The sequence below is a fragment of the Pinus tabuliformis genome, chromosome 1_2, assembly GCF_031772625.1.
Source record: "Pinus tabuliformis cultivar Carrire ecotype Pingquan chromosome 1_2, CPIR1, whole genome shotgun sequence".
NCBI lineage: Eukaryota > Viridiplantae > Streptophyta > Pinopsida > Pinales > Pinaceae > Pinus > Pinus tabuliformis.
Window position 1 is genome coordinate 941,782,052 of NC_142298.1, and position 22,844 is coordinate 941,804,895.

A 22,844-nucleotide genomic window follows, 5' to 3' on the forward strand; every position below is an offset into this window, starting at 1 on the left:
TGTACAATAGTGCTCAAAGCATTCACAAGAGTCCAACCTTTACAAATGACTGAAAAAGTACTAGATATAGGAAACAAACAACTCATGCTAGGCTTTAGCAGTCAAATTCATGATTTTAGGAGATATTTCAATAAGATCTAAACAAAGAACTGAAAAGTAGGCAGTGGAACAGCTTGCCTCTAAAACCTAGGAAACTGATTCATTCAGTTCAAAACTACCTTTTCATGATGTATATACCTCCATGAGTGAATTTTTAAAATTTTTACATAAAATTCCATCAATTTACATCAATTTACATCATTAGTTTGACCATGAGAGAGAGAAAAGTCAAACTGAGAAAAAACTAGGCGAAAAACAAAGTTTTTTTGGAAAAAATGGCAATTTTCCATCCTGTGTGTCACGCCTCTTTCCTTGTGCATAGCGCCTTTTTTAAGCTGATTTTGGAGGAATTCCCGTGCACCAAATATGCTCCAAGTGAGATTGTTGGAAAGGTCTATCTATATAATTTCTAGAACAAGTGGAATTTCTGAGTTTGGTGTCCATTTACCCCTCCAAAAGTGAGTTCTCCCAACACTACTTCTTGTGTGGCCAAAAAGGGGCAGAGAGGGCATTTTGAGGTGTTTTTGACCCTTTTGGAAGCTCAAAACTTGACAAAAATTTCTATTAATTTTTGGGTATGCATGATTTTTCACAAGGAATCCAAAAATTTAGATTTTTCCTCCATAGGAGATCCCTAGCAAAAGCGAGCGTCGGGTGGCACTACGCACCAGGCAGAAAAACCTATTTTTTCCTCCAAAAATTCAAAATTGTCAAAAAGTGTGCCAAATTTCTTGAAATTTGGGCTGAGTGACCTGCATCAAGTACTATGTTGGGCTAAGGAAGCTTCAACCAAGATCTTGAGCATGTCTTGTTCTTTATTCCTCCTCAAAGTTTTCCTCAACTTGGCCTTTAAGGTCCTTATCCTCGTTTTTCAAATCTTGTTTCTTGCCAAATAGTGATAGGCCATGTGCCTCAACACCTTTTTCTCTTTTTTGGCCTTCTCCAGAAGCTTCTCCAAGTGCATGTTTTCCCTCTCTAGCCAAGATTCTCGATCAGCTTCAATCTCTTGCTCTAGCGGTGTCAACTTGACTTTCCTCCTCTTAGTTGCTTGTTGGTTTTCTCTTATGTTTTGCAGCTCCATGATAGTTTGTTGGTCCTCCAAATACTTGTTTCTTTGCTCAAGATAGTTTATGATCCACTTAGCTCTTTCCAAGTTAAGAGATAAGTCATGAATGTCAACTTCTTGTTCCTAGATAATTTCCTTGAGATTTGAGCTTTGGGAGCCCAAATCAGTGTCATCATCCTGAATCAAAATGAAATCTCTCTCTTGACCTTCAGAAGGCCCCTCATCATGCAATGGTTGTTTTCCTTTGTCTTGTACCTTCTTTTATGTTGAAGGAAACGAGACCTCTTCCACCCCGGGTGGAGATAGTACTCGTTTGGCTGCTGCAAATAATCTCCTTGTGCCCTTTTGGTAAGTGACAAATATTGCCACACTAGTTGTTTGAGTCTCATGCACCTCTTGCTGATATGAAGGCCCTCCTGCCTCATGAAATATTGATGGGGTCACTTGAGGACTTGTGAAAACCTTATGTGAAATGAAATCATCCCATGAAACATTTAGCAAGCTCAGCTGATGCAAAACCACAATCTTGATCAATGCAAAGTGATAAATGTTGTTGTATTGTTGATGAGGAGGTTTTATTTGCACTAAAGTGGTCATTTTCTCAATATTCTGGCACATGAAATAGGGGAGGTTCATCATCCTCACTCTAGTGAAATGCATCAATAATCTAACATGATAAGTGTATAGGCAAGAAAATCTGCCTTCACAGCTGAACTATTTGATTATGAGCTTCATGAGTGGAGCATATGTGTCCTGTAGGTATCTGAAAGGGAAGACCCTACTGATTTGCTTCTGATAGCCAGCCTTGATATAAGGCTCATAATGTTCTTTGTCCACCAGTTGTCCCTTGTTCCACTGTTCACCCACATTCGGAATACCTATTGCTTCAGCTATAGTTTCAGGTGTCAAAGTGAATGTAACACCTACCAAATTGACCTGGCCATTGTGAAGATGGAGAACAAAAAGTCTAGCAAGCTCATGGTGGTATTTGACTCTTTCCACCATCTCACAAAACTGGTAGCAAGACTGATGTTTGAAACATGCTACTGCAAGAGGACATGCCAATAACTCTGTAAGTGTAGTGGGCTCCTCGCGGATGTGTTTTTCCTCCCTTGTGTGGTTTTCTTGGTGCATGAATTTCTTGGGAGGAATCACTCACTATTTCCTCATCCCTTCATAAGGTGAATCTGTTTCCATATTTTCCACTGTTTGATGTTCTATGATGAGTATGAAGATATTTTATATTAAGAATAAGTGTTTTTTGTTTAATGAATGGGATTGATGAGGGGAACAGTGAATGAGGGATTGTGATGCTGGTTGTACGGTTTTTTGGGAGTGGCAGGGTTTTCAGAATGCAAATTAGGGTTTGGGAAATAGTGGGAATTTGTTAGGTATTAGGGTTTTGGGGATAGAAGGGTAGGATGAGTGGAAATTGGAGAGGGAAAGGGAAATAGAATGAGTGAAATGTAGTGTGAGGAATGTGAAAATGATTTGCAGGGGGTAAAATAGCAAAAATGATAATTTTTACAAACCATAGATAGTTTTTTCAATGAAACTGTGCAGTAGTAACGGTTTTATCTTTCACCAATTTACACACTAAGAAAGAGGAGGAAATCTCTTGCAAAGGCACTTTAGGAGGTTTCACTTACTTGGAAGGATGAAGTTTGCGAGATTTGAAGCTTGGGAGGATCGATTTGGTGAAGTTAGGGCTTGGAGGGCAGGTGCGCCGCGCCCAGACACAAGTGCGCCGCACTTCTCTGGTGTGATGCGCCCATTTAAACTTCAATGTATTTTCTGATCTTTTGTGCGCCACACCGCCAGATGCACCGTGCCTCAACCTAGGTGCGCCGCATCAGGAGCTTTGCATAGTTTTTCCTTTCTTCACCTTCAAACGCGATTTTGCCTTTGTTCTCTTACTCTTTGGCACAAATGAACTCTTTAACACGAAAAACACTTTATATACAAATGACTTTGATTTTTCATTTACAAAAAACCCACTTTCTAATGTTTGGCCTTTCACTTTATCATTTAAAACTTTGTTTTGGCAATTTGACTTGCTTTTTTACTTTGATGGAATAATGCTTTGAATTTTTTGTCTCTTTTGTAGGAGCTGGAGTGCAGGAGTTTGGCAAGGTGACCAGGGTTGCATTTCCGGACTTATTACATATAGAAAAAATGAAATTACATGAAATTCTTATACATAAAACAATAAAACTCTGTTTTTCCTCAAAATAGGGTTTTGAGGAAAAATCAATCACTGAGCATGTGATTATTGAAATTTTTGATGCTGAAACTTTATTTGACCTCCTCATGTGCCTACTGACCATTATTGAGCTTTTACAAGACTTTGATGACAAACCCTAGACCTAATGAGACCTAAAACACTAAAAATGGCTTTTGCAATTGTAAAGACATAAAATCCCTGTAAATGACCTGAATTTATGAAAATGGGCCAGCATGTAAAGACCATGAGGGCAAAATGATAATATGCCACTGCCATCAAATGATCCATGACCTAATGGAATGCAGCTGATCGGATGAGACACCTAAAATGCAATGCAACAAGAGAATTTTGATCACTAATGGAGGGATGAAGATACCGACACTAACAAGTTGCATATTTTTAACACTCCCTCTAAACTGGGGAGAATTCAACCTATTAATATATGTCCATTGATCAACATGTCATCCTGTCGTCATGTGTCCCATCTCTGCTCAACTCTATGAGTTGAATCATTCTCGAATATCAAGAAGAAGAATCGGGGAGCATTAGATTCCACCCTCTATAACATCAGAAAGCATATCTCAATCCGAAAATAATATGAGGGAGCACATCTCAGCCTAAATCTACATCGGGGAGCACATCTCAACCCAAAAACTCATGGGGGAGCTAAATATCTACAACCCCATATAGAGAAATAGGTGATATAGGGGAGAACATCTCAACTGATCCTATTTCTCACTGATCTTCCCAACGATGTCACTCAAGATTCATGTGGTAGAACACATAAATCATAATCAAATTGGGTTTCACAACCCCAAGTACACTCTCAACCTGTTGGCCAGACAGGAAGCAGTAATCCCAACAAGCCAATCTTGTGGGTATAATGAAAACTAGGGTATACTCTACAAAGACCAAGATAAGGGAGAAACATCTCCAACCCTATGGGTAACATATAGGGGAGCAATATCTACGACCCTATTATCCAGAGATCCCTCAAACCCAGGAGCCCTCTATCTCAATTCCTCGCCTTGGGAGCTCAGACAGGGGGGAAGAGCTAGCTCATTGTTCTCGATTAGTGATGCCACTTGTCAAGAGGGGTTAGATCCATTATTCCAAGATACTATTTGAAGACTAAGAACTTCTATTTTGGAAAAGCCTTCGTGAGAATATCTGCAATCTACTCATCTGTCGATATGTGATGGATTTGAATAAGTCCTCTCTCCACCATGTCTCTAATGAATTGATATTGAATCTTTATGTGCTTGGACTTGTCATGAAATATGGGATTCTCTATCAGACTGATCCCACTCGTTTTGTCATAATATATCATTGTAGTATGTAAGACCTGTTGAAATAGCTCTCCAAAGAGCTTCCTCAACCAAAATGCTTCGCAGCTAGCTATGCCAGTGGCAATATACTCTACCTTGAAGGTACTCAATACTATAAAATTTTGCTTGCTACTCATTCACGATATCATGGCAGATCCAAGGCTAGAACAACATCCAAACCTAATCTTCATATTGACAATGTTTCCCGCCCAGATAACATCGGTGTATCCATTAAGGAGAACATCTCTAGAATAATATATCAGACCAAGTGTGATAGTCCCATGAAAATATCTCAAAATGTGTTTGGAAGTGATCCGGTGTGCATGGAGAGGCTTATTCATGAATTGAATCAATATATTCACTACATAGCATATGTCCAGAAGGGTGTTCACTAGGAACATCAGTTCCCCAATCAATTCTCTATACTCGAATGGATTCACCAAATCAGGTCCTATAGTTTCCCGACATAACTTCTTGAAGTTCATTTCCATTGGTGTGGGTAGTGACTTGCATTTTGTCATTCCAAATCTTTCCAATAGCTTCACAACATATTTTCCTTGTGAAAGGAAAACCTCACTGAGCCTTTGTTGCACCTCAAGGCCTAGAAAGTAGTGCATGAGTTCAAGGTCCTTCATCTCGAATTCAGAGGCTAGCTCCCTCTTACACTCGATCATCAGAGGCTCACTACCTATCAAGAATAGATGGTCAATATATAAAACCAAAATCAATGGCATATCTTGGACTACCTTGAAGTAGAGGTTTGGATCGACATTGATTCTTGTGAATCCTAGCTTCATCAAGTAACTATCTATGCGATTGTGGCATGCTCTGGGGGCTTTCTTCAAACCATACAATTATTTATTCAACCTAAAAACATGTATCTTTCGATCCTCTACTTCAAATCCCTATGGTTTCTCTCAACGTACACTTCTTCTTGTAACATGTCATAGAGAATGCAATCTTCATGTCCATCTGATGAAAGGTCCATCCTTGACTTACGACAAGAGAAACTATCGAACGAATGGTTATATATCAATCCACAGGTGAAAATATATCATCATAATCGTATCCCTCTTTCTTGGAGAAACCTCGAGCCACGAACCTTTCCTTATATTTCTCAATGCTACCATCAACTATGTGCTTGATCTTGAATAGCCACTTCGAAGTCACCACAAATTCCCATTTTGTCTCAGCACAACATCCCATACATCATTATTCGTAATCGATTCATATTCTTTTGCCATAGCATCTTTCCAAACTTATTATATTACGACTTCTTCGAATGTGGGAGGTTCGGCTTGAATCATAGTACTCATGGTTGCAACATATCCCTAATACCTGCATGGCTTCTTCCTTTCTCTAAATTATCTTCAAATGGCAGCTCATCTCTCATCATCGTATAATGTGTCTCAAAGTCAAAGTGGCCTCTTCCTAGCGGGAGGAGCTAAGGGATCCATGGGATCCATGGGATCATCAACAATATATATCTCATATTCGGGCACAGAAGGACCATCCATAATATGCATATCATCATTGTTCTGAGGAGGAGGAGGCAAAGGAAGGTCCCTTGCTTTTCCAAGGGTGGCATTTTCATCGAATTTGACATCCCTAATAAATTCAACCTTCCTTTGACCAGGAATATATATTCTAAATGCCTAATAATTATTAGTTAATAATTATTAATTATTAATTATTAAATATTATACATTAACATTTATATTATTAATAATTATTAATTATTAATTATTAATTACTATTAATACATTAATATTATTATTAATTATTAGTTATTAATTATCAATTATTATTAATACATTAACATTAAATATTATTATTAATTATTAATTATCAATTATTATTAATACTTAACAGTAATATTATTATTAATTTGTATTCTTTAAATATCATTATTTATTATTTATTATTTATTAGTTATTAGTTATTAGTTACTAATTATTAATCATTATTAATACATTCACATTAATAATATTATTATTAAAATTAATTAAAGTAAAATTCTTATAAAAAATAATAAAATAAATAAATAAATAAAAATGATTAAAACAGTCGACATTCATTTAATCTTCTCACTTCAAACTATTAAAAACTATTTAATACCCTCAAGTTCTTCTACTATCATCATTCAAGAATGTCCTGATGGATTTGAAACGTTGATAAAAAAAAATGGTTATTACTGTGGGTTCTCCGGTTAATAAATTTAAAAACGTACCTTTTCTTCCTGTGGCTTCCAACTTGTTTATTTTGTCCTTCGGCAGATGAAAGTATACGGGGCAGCCAAAAATATGGATATGGATAACATCAGGCTTCACACCTATGAACACTTCTTATGGGGTCTTGTTGTCCAATGCTTGATGAGGCACCTTGTTTTAAACGTATACGACTTCAATTGGTTTAACCATCCGACATAAATAGTAAATACAACTACACACTAGAAAGAACGAACCATCCCACATAAATACAACTACAACTAGAAAGAACCTACAGAATATGACACTGTCATTGTTAGTGATGCCAATATCAAAGAGAAATGAGGTGCTTTAATGCCCTGATGGGGAAGATGTCATTTCTTCATGTCTTTGTGTTCATAATGGTCCTATCCATACAAAAACAAATAGGATATATATAAACCCGGGATCTATTAATGGTTGTTTAATTGCCTTTTGATCCCTGTATTCAGGTTTAAGTTAGATTTATGGTACTTGGAACATCTTAAATTGGTAAGTGAATGAGTACTTATTTCAAAATTAAGATTTGACACTGATATCTCTGTTGGACCTCACAACAAAAGAGCACAAGTTTTTATATAAGTTACGTTGAGCTGCTAGTGTAATGGTTTCTTTTCCAAATAAAGAGTTAAGATGGATTTATGCTGAATGGAACTTCGTTAGTAAATAGATACTTCTAAAATTCAAATTTGAGATTGACGAAGACCTATTGGACTACTTTGCCTAGGACCGAATTATTACTTCGAGATTGTGCAAATTTCTTGTACTTGAATCTTTTACAATTGCTGAGATGAGCATATTCTTGATTTTTTTTATGGTTGATATATCCAAGTCGAGTTAAGGTAACTTAAATTTTCTTTGCAGAGCGATGTTCAATTCTAGAAGGCTAGGAATCATTCAGCTACTGGGAGACATTTTTTGAATTTGAGAAGATGAAGGTTTGATTTTCATAAACAATGATATTTGTTCTGTTTAGCATGTAAGAGTAAGAGGCCAGACGTAAGAAGTGATTATTATATCAGAATAGTTGAAAAGAATTAAGGAACTACACGCTTTCCTAAATAATTGGTGAACTTTCCCAATTTTTATAGTGATGCAAGAATTATGATCAGCAAATGAAGAGCTTGTATCCACTTTTATATATTTTTCTCGGTCTAAAATTGCTGAATATAGCACAGACGCAAAAAAGATATGGAATTCTAGCCTTATGAGCTAGATACACATTCTAATGTGTTTAACGAGAATATAAAATGTAAAATTTGCAGGAGGAATCTGAGGAGCTGTGTAATGTTTCATCTTCAGAGGATGGAATCTCTGACTGTCAGCCCTTGGAACAAATGGAAAACTTAGTGAGACAATCAGGGGGCGTCAAATCTCTCATTGGCAATGTAAGCACGATTGCAAAAATGCCAAAGCTGCAAAATGAGGCTCAGAGCAAAGAAAAAATCCCAATGACTTCATCAAGTTCTCCAGTTAGTGATGCCAATTCACCAAAAGAACATCCTTTCATTCAACCAGATGAATTGCCAAAATCCCAGGAATATCTGGATGAAGAGGAGAGGGAAAAGATACCTGATTCACCCTATAAAAAAATGCTGAGATGATTTTCGATATTTACCTCATCCAGAGAGTGACACTATTTGTATGTTTTGAATTGTGTTCGAGTTTGTGACACTCGTCACCTCCAGTAGGTCATTTGTAAGATACAATAAGTAGGGCTCTACTTTCATTTCATTATGATCTTGGTCCACTCTGTTTCCTATATATTCCCAGTGTTCTTTGGGAGGAAGAAAGAAATTAACTGCAGTTTTCTAAGAGCCTTCACTGTTTATGGCTAATGTAAATATTATATGTACGATACTTTTTTCTAAATGTGATGTGTGCTCCACCAGGAATGGAGTAGAGCATATTGTGAGTAAATTATTCTGGTTTCTTTGTTTTTTCTTCACTAGATAATAAAAACCGAACACTCATGCCTCATATTTGAATTATGAGTATTCAGTATGTGAATTAGCTGTCCATGCTACCATATGATTGAAGTCACTCTTCTTAATCAACACTTTGTTTAATTGTTGGTTTCTGGGGGAATTATTAATTTGGCAAATTAGATTTTGGTGTCCACAGACTGTCCTTAAGTTAGTTTCCATTTCCATTTAGGGATCGTGGATTATGTTAATGGGATATTTGCTTCTTCAAACTAAGGCCCCCCATCCGTTGATTGTCGTAGAAAATGTGGCTAAATTCAAGCTATCCTTGATTCAATAAGAGGCCATAGGAATACCTTATTAGGTGTTTATGAGGCCTGTCTTTATATGTTAGTGATTGAATAGGGTATTCAATCCAGTGAGTGATTAAGAGTATAGCCTTGATGGTTGATCATGATTGGAGACGTGACCATGTGAAGCTGAGTATCGCAACAATATGAATCAGATACTTGCAATGTCAGACCAGAAATCTGAGAGTCCATCTCATCAGACTGCTCAGACACCCAAGCTTGAGCCATTCAGCAGGGACAAGATTACTAGGGGAGTAAGGGAACCTCGCCTGTTGAAGAAAGCAGAAAAGGCCATTATGGGTAAGTTGGTATCTTCTCAGTTTTGTATGTTCAATGAATGCATGCTTTAGATCAAACTATATTCTGAGGCCTTTACATTCAATGGGCTGCACTCAAAAAATTCCTCCTTGAAGAAAGCAGAAAATGTGATTACGGATTAGTTGGTATCTTCTGTCTCTTGAATGAATGAATGGGCTAGATAAAACTGTGTTCTGAGACCTATGCATTTCTGATATGATTGAACCACATGGTTCAGTTTACATCTATGGGAAATCAATGAATTTCTTTCAGAAACAATGTTCAGAACTTAAGAGACCAATATTTGGGATCTAAAATTCAAAATTTGATTGTAGGAAGATGTGGGTGGATTAACCTCTCAAGACCAACCTTTCTAAAAGAGGTATTTAAAATCTTAGGCTATTTATAATTTGTGGGGGAATTTACCTAGATTTTGCAACTATATGAATTACAGTGGCTAAGATAGTGTCTATGTTCTGTTGTCTCTATATATCGCTATTGCGTACCTACTTCCTTGCCTTGAACTATGATTAAGACCTTTTAGGATTCCTTTTACTTTTAACTTCTCCTGTAAGATCTTCCAGGGCCAACCATATGAAGGGTTGGTCTTTCAGGATCTTTCCCTAAAGAGGGATAACGAAGTCTTTGTAAATGGGGTATATCATATGAAACGCGTGTCTATCTTTTAATGACTTTTGAATGAAATTCCATTATATGGATATGCCACTGTAATAATATCTTCTAATATCACATAGATAACAATCATAACTTTGAGAGTTACTTCAATTGGTTTAACCATCCGACATAAATAGTAAATACAACTACACACTAGAAAGAACGAACCATCCCACATAAATACAACTACAAACTAGAAAGAACCTACAGAATATGACACTGACATTGTTAGTGATGCCAGTATCAAAGAGAAATGAGGTGCTTTAATGCCCTGATGGGGAAGATGTCATTTCTTCATGTCTTTGTGTTCATAATGGTCCTATCCATACAAAAACAAATAGGATATATATAAACCCTGGATCTATTAATTGTTGTTTAATTGCCTTTTGATCCCTGTATTCAGGTTTAAGTTAGATTTATGGTACTTGGAACATCTTAAATTGGTAAGTGAATGAGTACTTATTTCAAAATTAAGATTTGACACTGATATCTCTGTTGGACCTCACAACAAAAGAGCACAAGTTTTTATATAAGTTACGTTGAGCTGCTAGTGTAATGGTTTCTTTTCCAAATAAAGAGTTAAGATGGATTTATGTTGAATGGAACTTCGTTAGTAAATGGATACTTCTAAAATTCAAATTTGAGATTGATGAAGACCTATTGGACTACTTTGCCTAGGACTGAATTATTACTTCGAGATTGTGCAAATTTCTTGTACTTGAATCTTCTACAATTGCTGAGATGAGCATATTCTTGATTTCTTTTTATGGTTGATATATCCAAGTCCAGTTAAAGTAACTTAAATTTTCTCTGTAGAGCGATGTTCAACTCTAGAAGGCGAGGAATCATTCAGCTGCTGGGAGACATTTTTTGAATTTGAGAAGATGAAGGTTTGATTTTCATAAGCATTGATATTTGTCCTGTTTAGCATGTAAGAGTAAGAGGCCAGATGTAAGAAGTGATTATTATATCAGAATAGTTGAAAAGCATTAAGGAACTACACGCTTTCCTAAATAGTTGGTGAACTTTCCCAATTTTTATAGTGATGCAAGAATTTTGATCAGCAAATGAAGAGCTTGTATCAGCTTTTATATATTTTTCTTGGTTGAAAATTGTTGAAATATAGCACAGACGTAAAAAAGATCTGGAATGCTAGCCTTATGAGCTAGATACACATTCTAATGTGTTTAACGAGAATATAAAATGTAAAATTTGCAGGAGGAATCTGAGGAGCTGTGTAATGTTTCATCTTCAGAGGTTGGAATCTCTGACTGTCAGCCCTTGGAACAAATGGAAAAATTAGTGAGACAATCAGGGGGCGTCAAATCTCTCATTGACAATGTAAGCATGATTGCAAAAATGCCAAAGCTGCAAAATGAGGCTCAGAGCAAAGAAAAAATCCCAATGACTTCATCCAGTTCTCCAGTTAGTGATGCCAATTCACCAAAAGAACATCCTTTCATTCAACCAAATGAATTGCCAAATCCCAGGAAGATCTGGATGAAGAGGAGAGGGAAAAGATTCCTGATTTACCCTATACAAAAATGTTGAGACGATTTTCGATATTTACCTCATCCAGAGAGTGAAACTATTTGTATGTTTTGAATTGTGTTCGAGTTTGTGACACTCGTCACCTCCAGCAGGTCATTTGTAAGATACAATAAGTAGGCCTCTACTTTCATTTCATTATGATCTCGGTCCACTCTGTTTCCTATATATTCCCAGTGTACTTTGGGAGGAAGAAAGCAGTTGAATGCAGTTTTCTAAGAGCCTTCACTGTTTATGGCTAATGTAAATATTATATGTACGATACATTTTTCTAAATGTGATTTGTGCTCCACCAGGAATGGAGTAGAGCATATTGTGAGTAAATTATTCTGGTTTCATTGTTTGTTCTTCACTGGATAATAAAAGCCGAACACTCATGCCTCATATTTGAATTATGAGTATTTAATATGTGAATTAGCTATCCATGCTACCATATGATTGAAGTCACTCTTCTTAATCAACACTTTGTTTAATTGTTGGTTTCTGGGGGAATTCTTAATTTGGCAAATTAGATTTTGGTGTCCACAGACTGTCCTTAAGTTAGTTTCCATTTCCATTTAGGGATTGTGGATTATGTCAATGGGATATTTGCTTCTTCAAACTAAGGCCCCCCATCCGTTGATTGTTGTAGAAAATGTGGCTAAATTCAATCTATCCTTGATTCAATAAGAGGCCATAGGAATACCTTATTAGGTGTTTATGAGGCCTGTCTTTATATCTTAGTGATTGAATAGGGTATTCAATCTAGTGAGTGATTAAGAGTATAGCCTTGATGCTTGATCATGATTGGAGACGTGACCATGTGAAGCTGAGTATTGCAACCTTTTGATATGGACTGTTGCAACATTCCTCAATTATTTTTAGAGTTTATGGTTGACTCAGCCATGCCTGGTATATATGTCCAATTTGAATGAAATTCTTTTTGTTCTTTTGTTCAGTATCAGTAGACAAGTGTGTTAGTGTCTATGAGTCACCAGTGATCAAATGTACTCTTTCAATATGGTTGATAGGGTCCTAGGTCAAATTGTTATAGTTTCAAATAAATTTTCAAATAAAATTTGATCATTGTTCAGTTCTAGGTCATTACTACTCCCTCCATTCGCAAGGTCAATAAACACTGTCATGGTCTTGTCATCACTCCTTGTAAAGGGTCACCAAAGGGTATCTTGGTTATCATTTCATGGTCACTTATACTGCAAAGGTCTAAAGGTCCAAATCATGATCTTAGATGTCCATTTGTTGTCATTGTTAGGTCATATCATCGAAGAGTCATATAGGGGTCATGTCATCACCTCATGTCACCATTATGGGACTAGTAATTAGGGAAAAGTGTTCAAAGAGTTTTATAAGGTTCATTTTCCTCCTTGTGAAGATGTAACTATGCTGAATAAAGTAATAAAACTGCAGTACACTGCCATATTTCATCATTTCTCAAAAAGACATATGATGTCATGCCATCATCAAAAAATTGACTTCTAGCCTATAAGAAAACCATCCAAGTTTCCTAATTGCTCATTTCACCTTCATTGAGCATCTCTCTACCATCGAGCATCATCCCAACCACCAGAGCATCAAAATTACTCATTGAAACCCTTGCATTCCCAGTTTCGCTGCGCTTCTTGCAGTTTCGTTGTGCTTCTGGCAGTTTCACTGCGCTTTTAGAAAACAAGGCAAAAGGAAGCTATAGCAGTGTGATTTCATCAGTCTACAGGATCCATAGCCTTCACACCAAGTAATTACAGTGTCACATCAGCTTTTATACAAAGATTTTCTTCAGTAAGTGGTGAATTCCCTCTCCTAGGGATTTCACTACGCTTTTGGTGTCCTTTGGTTTTTGCTTCAATTCAAGGTTAAAACTCCTAGTTTCTTGCCCTAATACCCATGAACACACCTCATACACCTCCCTCAACCCTTTCCCACACTCCTCTCCCTCATTCCCATCATTTTCCCCAAAACCCTAGCCCCACGTTGTGTTTTTGGTAAATTCCTAGGCTAGGACATTTTCTTGTCCTTTTTCCCTACTTCACCTCACTCTTTTCAGGAAATTCCACCTACCTACACTCCCTAACACCTATCCCTACCCCCCAGAATTTTCCCATAAATTTACCTAACCCTTAACCCCTTCATTCCCTTCCCTCAACACAACTGTCCCATTTTCCCTGTTTTCCCAATACTACCCTACCCTTTCCTCCTACCAAACCTAGGGTTTTATCATGCAGACTGAAACCATGGACAGTGAGAAGAAAAAGTAAAACAAAGGAGGGAAAATTTCGAATGGTCTATATGTATGGCTTTTGTGAATTTTTTTACTTGTCCAAGTGTCGGCCACAATGAAATTTTCTAGGTTGTTTTGAATATAATATGCCAGTTCTGTGTATGATAAAAATTATTCAAAACCACCTATTTTCTGGTCAAGCTCAAGGTAAAACATGGGATAGAAATTTGAGATGCCTGGTATGGGTTCACCTGTCAAAGTTCCTACGGCATAGTTCCTCCATGCTCTACTGGTTTCCGAGGCTTTTGAAATGATTCAGAACCTTACAATTTCCTAAAACGGCTTGTATCTACACCATCCGTGAATTATCTTTACTTAATTGGATTGTGGGGACAATGAGCTTTTCTAGGGACAGGCTCTAGGCTTTTTCAAGGCCTTTGAAGTGACAAAAAAAACCTTGAAAAATTGTTTGGATCTACGAATCTATGCCTTCTCTGTATTTTTTCCTTCATCTGATTCCAATGACAATGATTTTTCCCGAATAATATAATATGCCCTCCACCCTATTTGTCTTAGTTACCCATATAATATGCCCCTGACTCCTGGGTGTAGTTTTCGTACAAACATACTGTACTGATGCTTTTTTTTTCCAACTTCAATCCACCTATCATGTGAAAAAGCATTGATATATTGTTAATTTGTTTGACCATGCGAAATAGGATATATTCCCTCTTTTCTTAGAAAAATTCCTCACATTAAAAAGTCGGTCATCTTAATTTCTTAATCAATCAAACGTGTTATATTTCCCTTTCTTCTGATAGTGTTGTGAATTTGTCAATATGATCTGTAGGGATTCTTGTGATTCCAGACATTTTCGAAAGATTCGAAGTTGTTTCAGTGAATGGAAATGAGTGGTTGTATTTTCTTTTGGAGGATGTGAATGGTTTAGTAGAATATCTTCTCCAGCAACTTAAAGAAGCCACACCGTTGACATTGGAAGCTTCTATAATGTGTTCCACTCAAATTGACTCTTCCAAATTTTTCAGGTGGGAGTACAAAACACTCTATTTTTATTCTTATTTGCAAAGAAAAGTGTACTTTAATGATATGTATGATATAGAGGTGCAGCCAAATACCATATGGCAACGACTTGTATGAATGGTTTAGAATAATAAGAAGAAGTGGTAGAATTATAAACGTCGCTGAAATATAGCACAGATGCAAAAAAGATCTGGAATGCTAGCCTTATGAGCTAGATACACATTCTAATGTGTTTAACGAGAATATAAAATGTAAAATTTGCAGGAGGAATCTGAGGAGCTGTGTAATGTTTCATCTTCAGAGGATGGAATCTTTGACTGTCAGCCCTTGGAACGAATGGAAAACTTAGTGAGACAATCAGGGGGCGTCAAATCTCTCATTGGAAATGTAAGCACGATTGCAAAAATGCCAAAGCTGAAAAATAAGGCTCAGAGCAAAGAACAAATCCCAATGACTTCATCCAGTTCTCCAGTTAGTGATACCAATTCACCAAAAGAACATCCTTTCATTCAACCAAATGAATTGCCAAAATCCTAGGAAGATCTGAATGAAGAGGAGAGGGAAAAGATGCCTGATTCACCCTATACAAAAAATGCTAAGAGGAGGATGTGAATGGTTTAGCAGAATATCTTTTCCAACAACTTAAAGAAGCCACACTGTTGACATTGGAAGCTTCTATAATGTGTTCCACTCAAATTGACTCTACCAAATTTTTCAGATGGGAGTACAAAACACTCTATTTTTATTCTTATTTGCAAAGAAAAATGTACTTTAATGATATGTATGATATAGAGGTGCACCCAAATACCAGATGGCAGTAGCTTGTATGAATGGTTTAGAATAATAAGAAGAAGTGTACTTTAATGATATGTATGATATAGAGGTGCACCCAAATACCAGATGGCAGTAGCTTGTATGAATGGTTTAAAATAATAAGAAGAAGTGTACTTTAATGATATGTATGATATAGAGGTGCACCCAAATACCAGATGGTAGCAACTTGTATGAATGGTTTAGAATAATAAGAAGAAGTGGTAGAATTATAAACGTTGCTGAGACTTGTGATTATAAGGTAAAACAGTGAAAATGTTGGTTTTGTGACTGTTCGTTATAATTATAGACAATTACAAATTTATAATTTGTTTTTGTTTTTTAATCATGTTTTAAGGTTAATTATAATAAAAATAAGATCATAAAATTTTGGTTTTATGATTGTTCGTTATAATTCTAAACAATTACAAATTTATAATCTGCTTTTGTTTTTTAATCATGTTTTAAGGTTAATTATAATAAAAATAAGATCATAAAATTTTATGTTTCATCCTTTCCTCTCATGACTTGGTTAATCCACAAACTCATAATGGTAGTTCTGTCATGTGTTTGACGGTTCTTCGTTATGGAATGTCTAACATGTAAAGATGAACGTTCTAATGAAATTTCATTAATTTTAGGTTTTTATCGATTGGTTTTTATTAATTTTAGGTTTTTGGTTTCTGAAACGACCCAGTATCTTGAAAAATGTTCGAATGGTCTATATGTATGGCTTTCGTGAATTTTTTTACTTGTCCAGGTTCTGGCCACAATGAAATTTTCTAGGTTGTTTTGAATATAATATGCCAGTTCTGTGTATGATAAAAATGATTCAAAACCACCTATTTTCTGGTCAAGCTCAAGGCAAAACATGGGATAGAAATTTGAGATGCCTGGTATGGGTTCACCTGTCAAAGTTCCTACGGCATAGTTCCTCCATGCTCTACTGGTTTCCGAGGCTTTTGAAATGATTCAGAACCTTACAATTTCCTAAAACGGCTTGTATCTACGCCATCCATGAATTATCTTTACTTAATTGGATTGTGGGGACAATGAGCTTTTCTAGGGACAGGCTCTAGGCTTTTTCAAGGCCTTTGAAGTGACAAAAAAAAACATTGAAAAATTGTTTGGATCTACAAATCTATGCCTTCTCTATATTTTTTCCTTCATCTGATTCCAATGACAATGATTTTTCCCAAATAATATAATATGCCCTCCACCCCACTTGTCTTAGTTACCCATATAATATGCCCCTGACTCCTGGGTGTAGTTTTCGTACAAACATATTGTACTGATGCTTTTTTTTTTCAACTTCAATCCGCTTATCATGTGAAAAAGCATTGATATATTGTTAATTTGTTTGACCAGGCGAAATAGGATATATTCCCTCTTTTCTTAGAAAAATTCCTCACATTAAAAAGTCGGTCAAGTCTTAATTTCTTAATCAATTAAACGTGTTACATTTCACTTTCTTCTGATAGCGTTGTGAATTTGTCAATATGATCTGCAGGGCTTCTTGTGATTCCAGACATTTTCGAAAGATTTGAAGCTGTTTCAGTGAATGGAAATGAGTGGTTGTATTTTCTCTTGGAGGATGTGAATGGTTTAGCAGAATATCTTCTCCAGCAACTTAAAGAAGCCACACGGTTGACATTGGAAGCTTCTATAATGTGTTCCACTCAAATTGACTCTTCCAAAATTTTTAGGTGGGAGTACAGAACACTCATTAATTTTAGGTTTCTATCGATTGGTTTTTATTAATTTTACGTTTTTTGGTTTCTGAAACGACCCAATATCTTAAAAAATGTTTGGATGGTCTATATGTATGCCTTTTGTGAATTTTTTTACTTGTCCAGGTTCCGGTCACAATGAAATTTTCTAGGTTATTTTGAATATAATATGCCAGTTCTATGTAAAAATCATTCAAAACCACCTATTTCTGGTCAAGCTGAAGGCAAAACATGGGATAGAAATTTGAGATGCTTGGTATGGGTTCACTTGTCAAATTTCCTATGGCATAGTTCCTCCATGCTCTAATGGTTTGCGAGGCTTTTGAAATTATTCAGAACCTTACAATTTCCTGAAACGGTTTGTATCTACGCCATTCGTGAATTATCTTTACTTAATTGGATTGTGGGGACAATGAGCTTTTCTAGGGACAGGCTCTAGGCTTTTTCAAGGCCTTTGAAGTGACGAAAAAAACCTTGAAAAATTGTTTGCTCTACGAATCTATGCCTTCTTTGTATTTTTCCCTTCATCTGATTCCAATAACAATGCCTTTTCCCGAATAATATAATATGCCCTCCACCCCATTTCTCTTCGTTATAATTCTAGACAATTACTAATTTATAATCTGCTTTTGTTTTTTAATCATGTTTTAAGGTTAATTATAATAAAAATAAGATCATATTGTGCTGAGAGACAAACTCCATCCCTAGCTAAGCGAAGGGAAGTGATACTCTCACTCTCTTTTATAAGTGACACATAGGGTTCATAAAAATATATATATTGCTTACATATATGGATCTGCACTCTATCTAACTGATAAAAAATGAATTCAGAAAGACGCGAAAAATAAAATAGAACTGCCTGATCTAACTTTAGCATTGTATCTTTAACCTGAAATATAACGATAAACTTATCCTATTCTAAGGAAGTTGTGCATGCCGTTGGTTTGAGTAGATTGTTTCATTGTATTACATTTAATATTTATATTTATTTTATCATTCAAATTTGGCTATAGTTAGATCACCTAACCTATCACATATTTTTCATTTATGTTCTTCTTCCATATGCGTTGCCGACTTACGGCGTTTCCTTTGCAACATCTGGTGCAAATGCTAGTTTATTTTGTCCTTCGGCAGATGAAAGTATATGAGGTAGCCAAAAATATGGATATGGATAACATCAGGCTTGACACCTATGAACACTTCTTATGGGGTCTTGTTGTCCAATGCTTGATGAGGCACCTTGTTTTAAACGTATACGACAACACTTTGTTAGGTCCCTATACTACTAGTGTAACCCCTTATTTTTATTAGTACAACCCCCTTATTATATTGATGTGCCCATGTAGTCCCCATATTGTTATTATTGTGTCCCACAGAAGCCCACTATTGTTATTATTATGCCCTTACATTATTATTGTTATGTCGGCTCTGATTATATTTTGACCCCTTAGACTCCTATATAGAAAGGAGGTCTTGTCATTTGTATCATCTAAGAATTGTTCATTTGTGTAATGTAAAGGAGGTTGCACCCCTCGAAGAGGCTTATTTCTAAGGCGTTCATCTATCTTTTATATCTTTTTGTGAGGTGGTTTCATAACACACTTGTTGCTTCTCCCCAAAGGAACTTCGATGACTTTTAATCATGGAGCATGGCACGAGCAGCTTCTACAATAGACATGTTCTTCCTCTCAGCTACTCCATTTTTTTCATGAGTATAGGGCATAGTCATTTCCTTCTTAATACCTTCATTTTTTCAAAAATCAATATATTCATTTGAAGTGTACTCTTCACCATTCTCAAACCTGAATATCTTGATTTTCTTCCCTGTTTGATTTTCGATCAAAGCTTTGAACTCCTTGAACATTTTGAAGGCTTCATCCTTGTGCTTCAAATAATATATCCCCATTTTTTCCAGAAAAGCCATCAATGAAGGTGATATAATAGGGATGGCCAAAAAGAGAATGTACAAGCATTGAACCACCCAAGTCAAAATGAATGAGATGGAGGATGTCATTTGTCTTGTTCTCATTAGAGGGGAATGCTCCCCTTGTCTTCTTCCCACTGACACATCTTGGACATACTCCATCTATTGGGCTTGAACATTGGGAATCCATGAGACCAATTTATCCAATTTTGGAAGAGCATCATAATGTAGATGGGCCAATATTCAATGCCATATCTCATTCAAATGATTAGTATCATGGACCACTTCTAGAAGTCATCTTCTAGTAACCCTATAAGGTCCTTCACATCTCAATCCTAATGTGAATGCATCCCTCATAAGTGATCCAACAGGACAAGTAAGAACCTTTCCCCTGATGAAGGAAACCCTCATGCCTTTGTCTTCCAAAGCGGATATTGATACCAAATTCACCTTTAACCCTGGCACATACATCACATCCTGGAGAAAATTCGATTCTCCCATATTTAAATGAAATTTGACAAACCCAAAACCTTTAATGGGATTAGTGGCGTTGTCTCCAAGAATTATTTTCAAATTTTATTCCCTCTCCACCAAATTAGAGATAACTTCTTTATAACCAGATAAGTGATAAGTGGCCTCATTATCAACCAACCAACTATCCCATGAATCCAGAGGAGAGGAACTAGTAAGAGAGGAAATAAGAAGATATTCAAATTATTTTCCAACATTACTTTCATACCTGGAGTATCTTGACTTCTTTTGAGGACGACGGTCTTCTTCATGGTCACTTGGAGCATCTCTTATTCCTCTTTCATCTCTTCCATTGTGATCATTCCTTCGGTCGTCTCTTCTTCTTCGATCACTAAACTTGGTGTTTCTTGTAGCATTGTAGCATGGACCATTTTTCTTTTAGGGGCAATCTCAAGCATAATGACCCTTCTTTTGAAAATTGTAGCATTCAATGTGAGATGATGTTCAATCATTCCTCCTTTTGGTATCTCAAGGTGGAGGCTTTCTTTATGGACCTCATTTTCCTTTCTTCTTCTTATTTTGTGAGACGAATGCAAAGGGTTCTCCTTATTTATGCTTTTGAATCATTCCTCTTGATATCATCATTGATTCTTCTTGAATGAGATTTCCAACTATTTCATCAAATGAATGGAGGAAATTGTTGTTGCTTATGGTAGTGATGAATGTTTTCCAAATAGGAGGGGTACCTCTTAGATTTATGATCACCAATTCCCTGTCAGACACAGTTTCCCCAAATCTTTTCAATTGACCTCTAAGGTGAGATATCCTCATAAGGTAGGACTGCACAAACTCTCCCTTGTTCATTTTCATGTCTTTGAGTTGATATTTTAAGGAGATGATTTCATTCAAGTTGTTGAATTCATACATACCAACTATTTTATCATACATATCTTTAGACATTCTAAAATTTCCAACATATGCAATTAGATTATCTTGTAAACCATCAGCTATAATTTTATTTTCTTTTAACTCACCTTTCTTGTGCTTGTTCTTGGTAGCAGCAGAAGAATTCTCCTAAGGCTCAGGCACTTTTCCTTGAATATAATCCAAAACATTGTTGTTATCAATTATGATCTCCAACCTGAGTTTCCATGCAACAAAATTAGAGTCACCCAACTTTTCATTTTCTTTGAAGAAGGAAGACATCTTGACTTGTCTAGATTAGATCATTAAACTTTCCAAATATGATTGCTTTAATTCTTGTCTCCTTTTGGGCTCGTCCTTCACCTTAGCTCTAATACCATGTTAATTTGTCATATTGTTCTATGTTGTGTCAATTACTTTAGCCCAATTCAATACTTCAATTAGTAATCTTTCCATATACAGATAATCTTTCCATTCATCAATAGTAATTTAAGATAGAACAACCAATTAAATGACAAAGGAGACAATCAACACATCAACAAGAGATACCAGATGTGGTCAAAGACTAGGGAAAAACTCCACTAAGGGAAAACCCTTCGAAAAATCTTCTTCTATTAGATTGTCATAAAATGTTCATCAAAGAGTACAATGAGCCCAATACAATATCATCCAGAAAAACAACCCAAAAATATTTAGAAATATGTTTTCAACATCAAAATATATCAGAGACAACTTTTATTCGTATGTGGTCAGCTGTAGTCAACTTCAGTCCTCGATCCAATATGAGTCAAACTTCCTGTTTGCATGGATGAGGAGTTGTGCATGCGACTAGAGTTTTCCAGTCACTCCCTTGAGCCTGTGATGTCTGCAACTATGGTCGAATTTTCCCTGTCGCAAGCCAGCAACTATAACCCAAAACCCTAAAACATATGCGAGCCTCGGACCTTGTAATTTCGGACCTTTGCGAACCTTTGTTGTCGTCCCTTCCTAAGATCTATGTGAGCCAATCAATGAAGAAGAGAAGAAGAATATTCTTGTTGATAATGTCCAAATTAGCTTGAGGTCACTTGTATTTATAGGCTTTCATGGATGTCCAATTTTCTTTGAGGTCGACCTTGTCTAAATGTGCATATGTGGGCTTTCCTTCATAAGTAAACGTTCCCTTATCTGATTTGAGTGGTCTTTAGGTCGATTTTGATCCTCTTGAAAATATGAATTCAATGCAATCATAGTATCCATCAAGTAACCTTTCCAAAGTGGAATTTCATCGTAGTTTCATATTTTTAACATCAACATCACATGACATGAACAATACACATGAAATTTTACATGGAAACCCAACGTAGGATAAAACCATGGATTGTTTTCTAATATATGAAGAGTACAATAATTTACCAACACTAACCAAAGGGAAGCACTAATTCCCTTAAAAGATGCACCAAAACCCTAGCTTTACCAACACCAACTAGAAGGATTCACCAACACCTCGTTAGCTTCAATCTACTACCCTAGCACCACCATGATGTATTTTCAAGCACCAACCTAAGGGATACTTCACTCTTTTCCTTGCACCACCCTACCACCCTAAAAATGAAATATATAAGAAGAAACTATGGGCTCTCGTACCAAGGATAATTACCTACTTGTAATGACATACAAATAATATTTCACTAGTGTCTTAGTTGATACTATCTTTAAATGTATTAATGTAAGATTTACTATTCTAGATCAACCCTTCACTTTAATATTTAAAAAGTATAGTACCAATAATAAAATTTTCATACCTTAGATCAATTTTAAGGAAGTTTGGTCATCATGCTACTATATAGCATGGACTTATACTAGGTTTCATTGTACATGTACCTCTTTGCTCACTATATTGCTTCAGATATGTCCTTTACTTTCGTTATTTCATTGTGGCCTAACCGGACCTTAATCTTCCCTTTCAAATAAGTATTAATTTGATTTTCA

The 22,844-nt window shown here is 36.0% G+C and overlaps 1 protein-coding gene and 1 pseudogene across 2 annotated transcripts; both read left to right on the top strand.

Annotated features, from left to right (window-relative positions):
• Nucleotides 1–7,826: 7,826 nt before the first annotated feature.
• On the top strand, nt 7,827–8,595 carry LOC149209050 (CCG-binding protein 1-like). The gene is made up of 2 exons (XM_089394199.1): nt 7,827–7,901; nt 8,229–8,595. The coding sequence occupies exons 1-2, from the start codon at nt 7,896–7,898 to the stop codon at nt 8,565–8,567; spliced, it is 345 nt and encodes a 114-aa protein (XP_089250325.1). The 5' UTR covers nt 7,827–7,895; the 3' UTR covers nt 8,568–8,595.
• A 789-nt stretch (nt 8,596–9,384) lies between these two features.
• LOC149209051 (CCG-binding protein 1-like) lies at nt 9,385–11,796 on the top strand (annotated as a pseudogene). Its single transcript, XR_016253077.1, has 3 exons — nt 9,385–9,538; nt 11,027–11,100; nt 11,429–11,796. The product of XR_016253077.1 is annotated as a CCG-binding protein 1-like (transcript).
• The last annotated feature ends 11,048 nt before the right edge of the window (nt 11,797–22,844 follow it).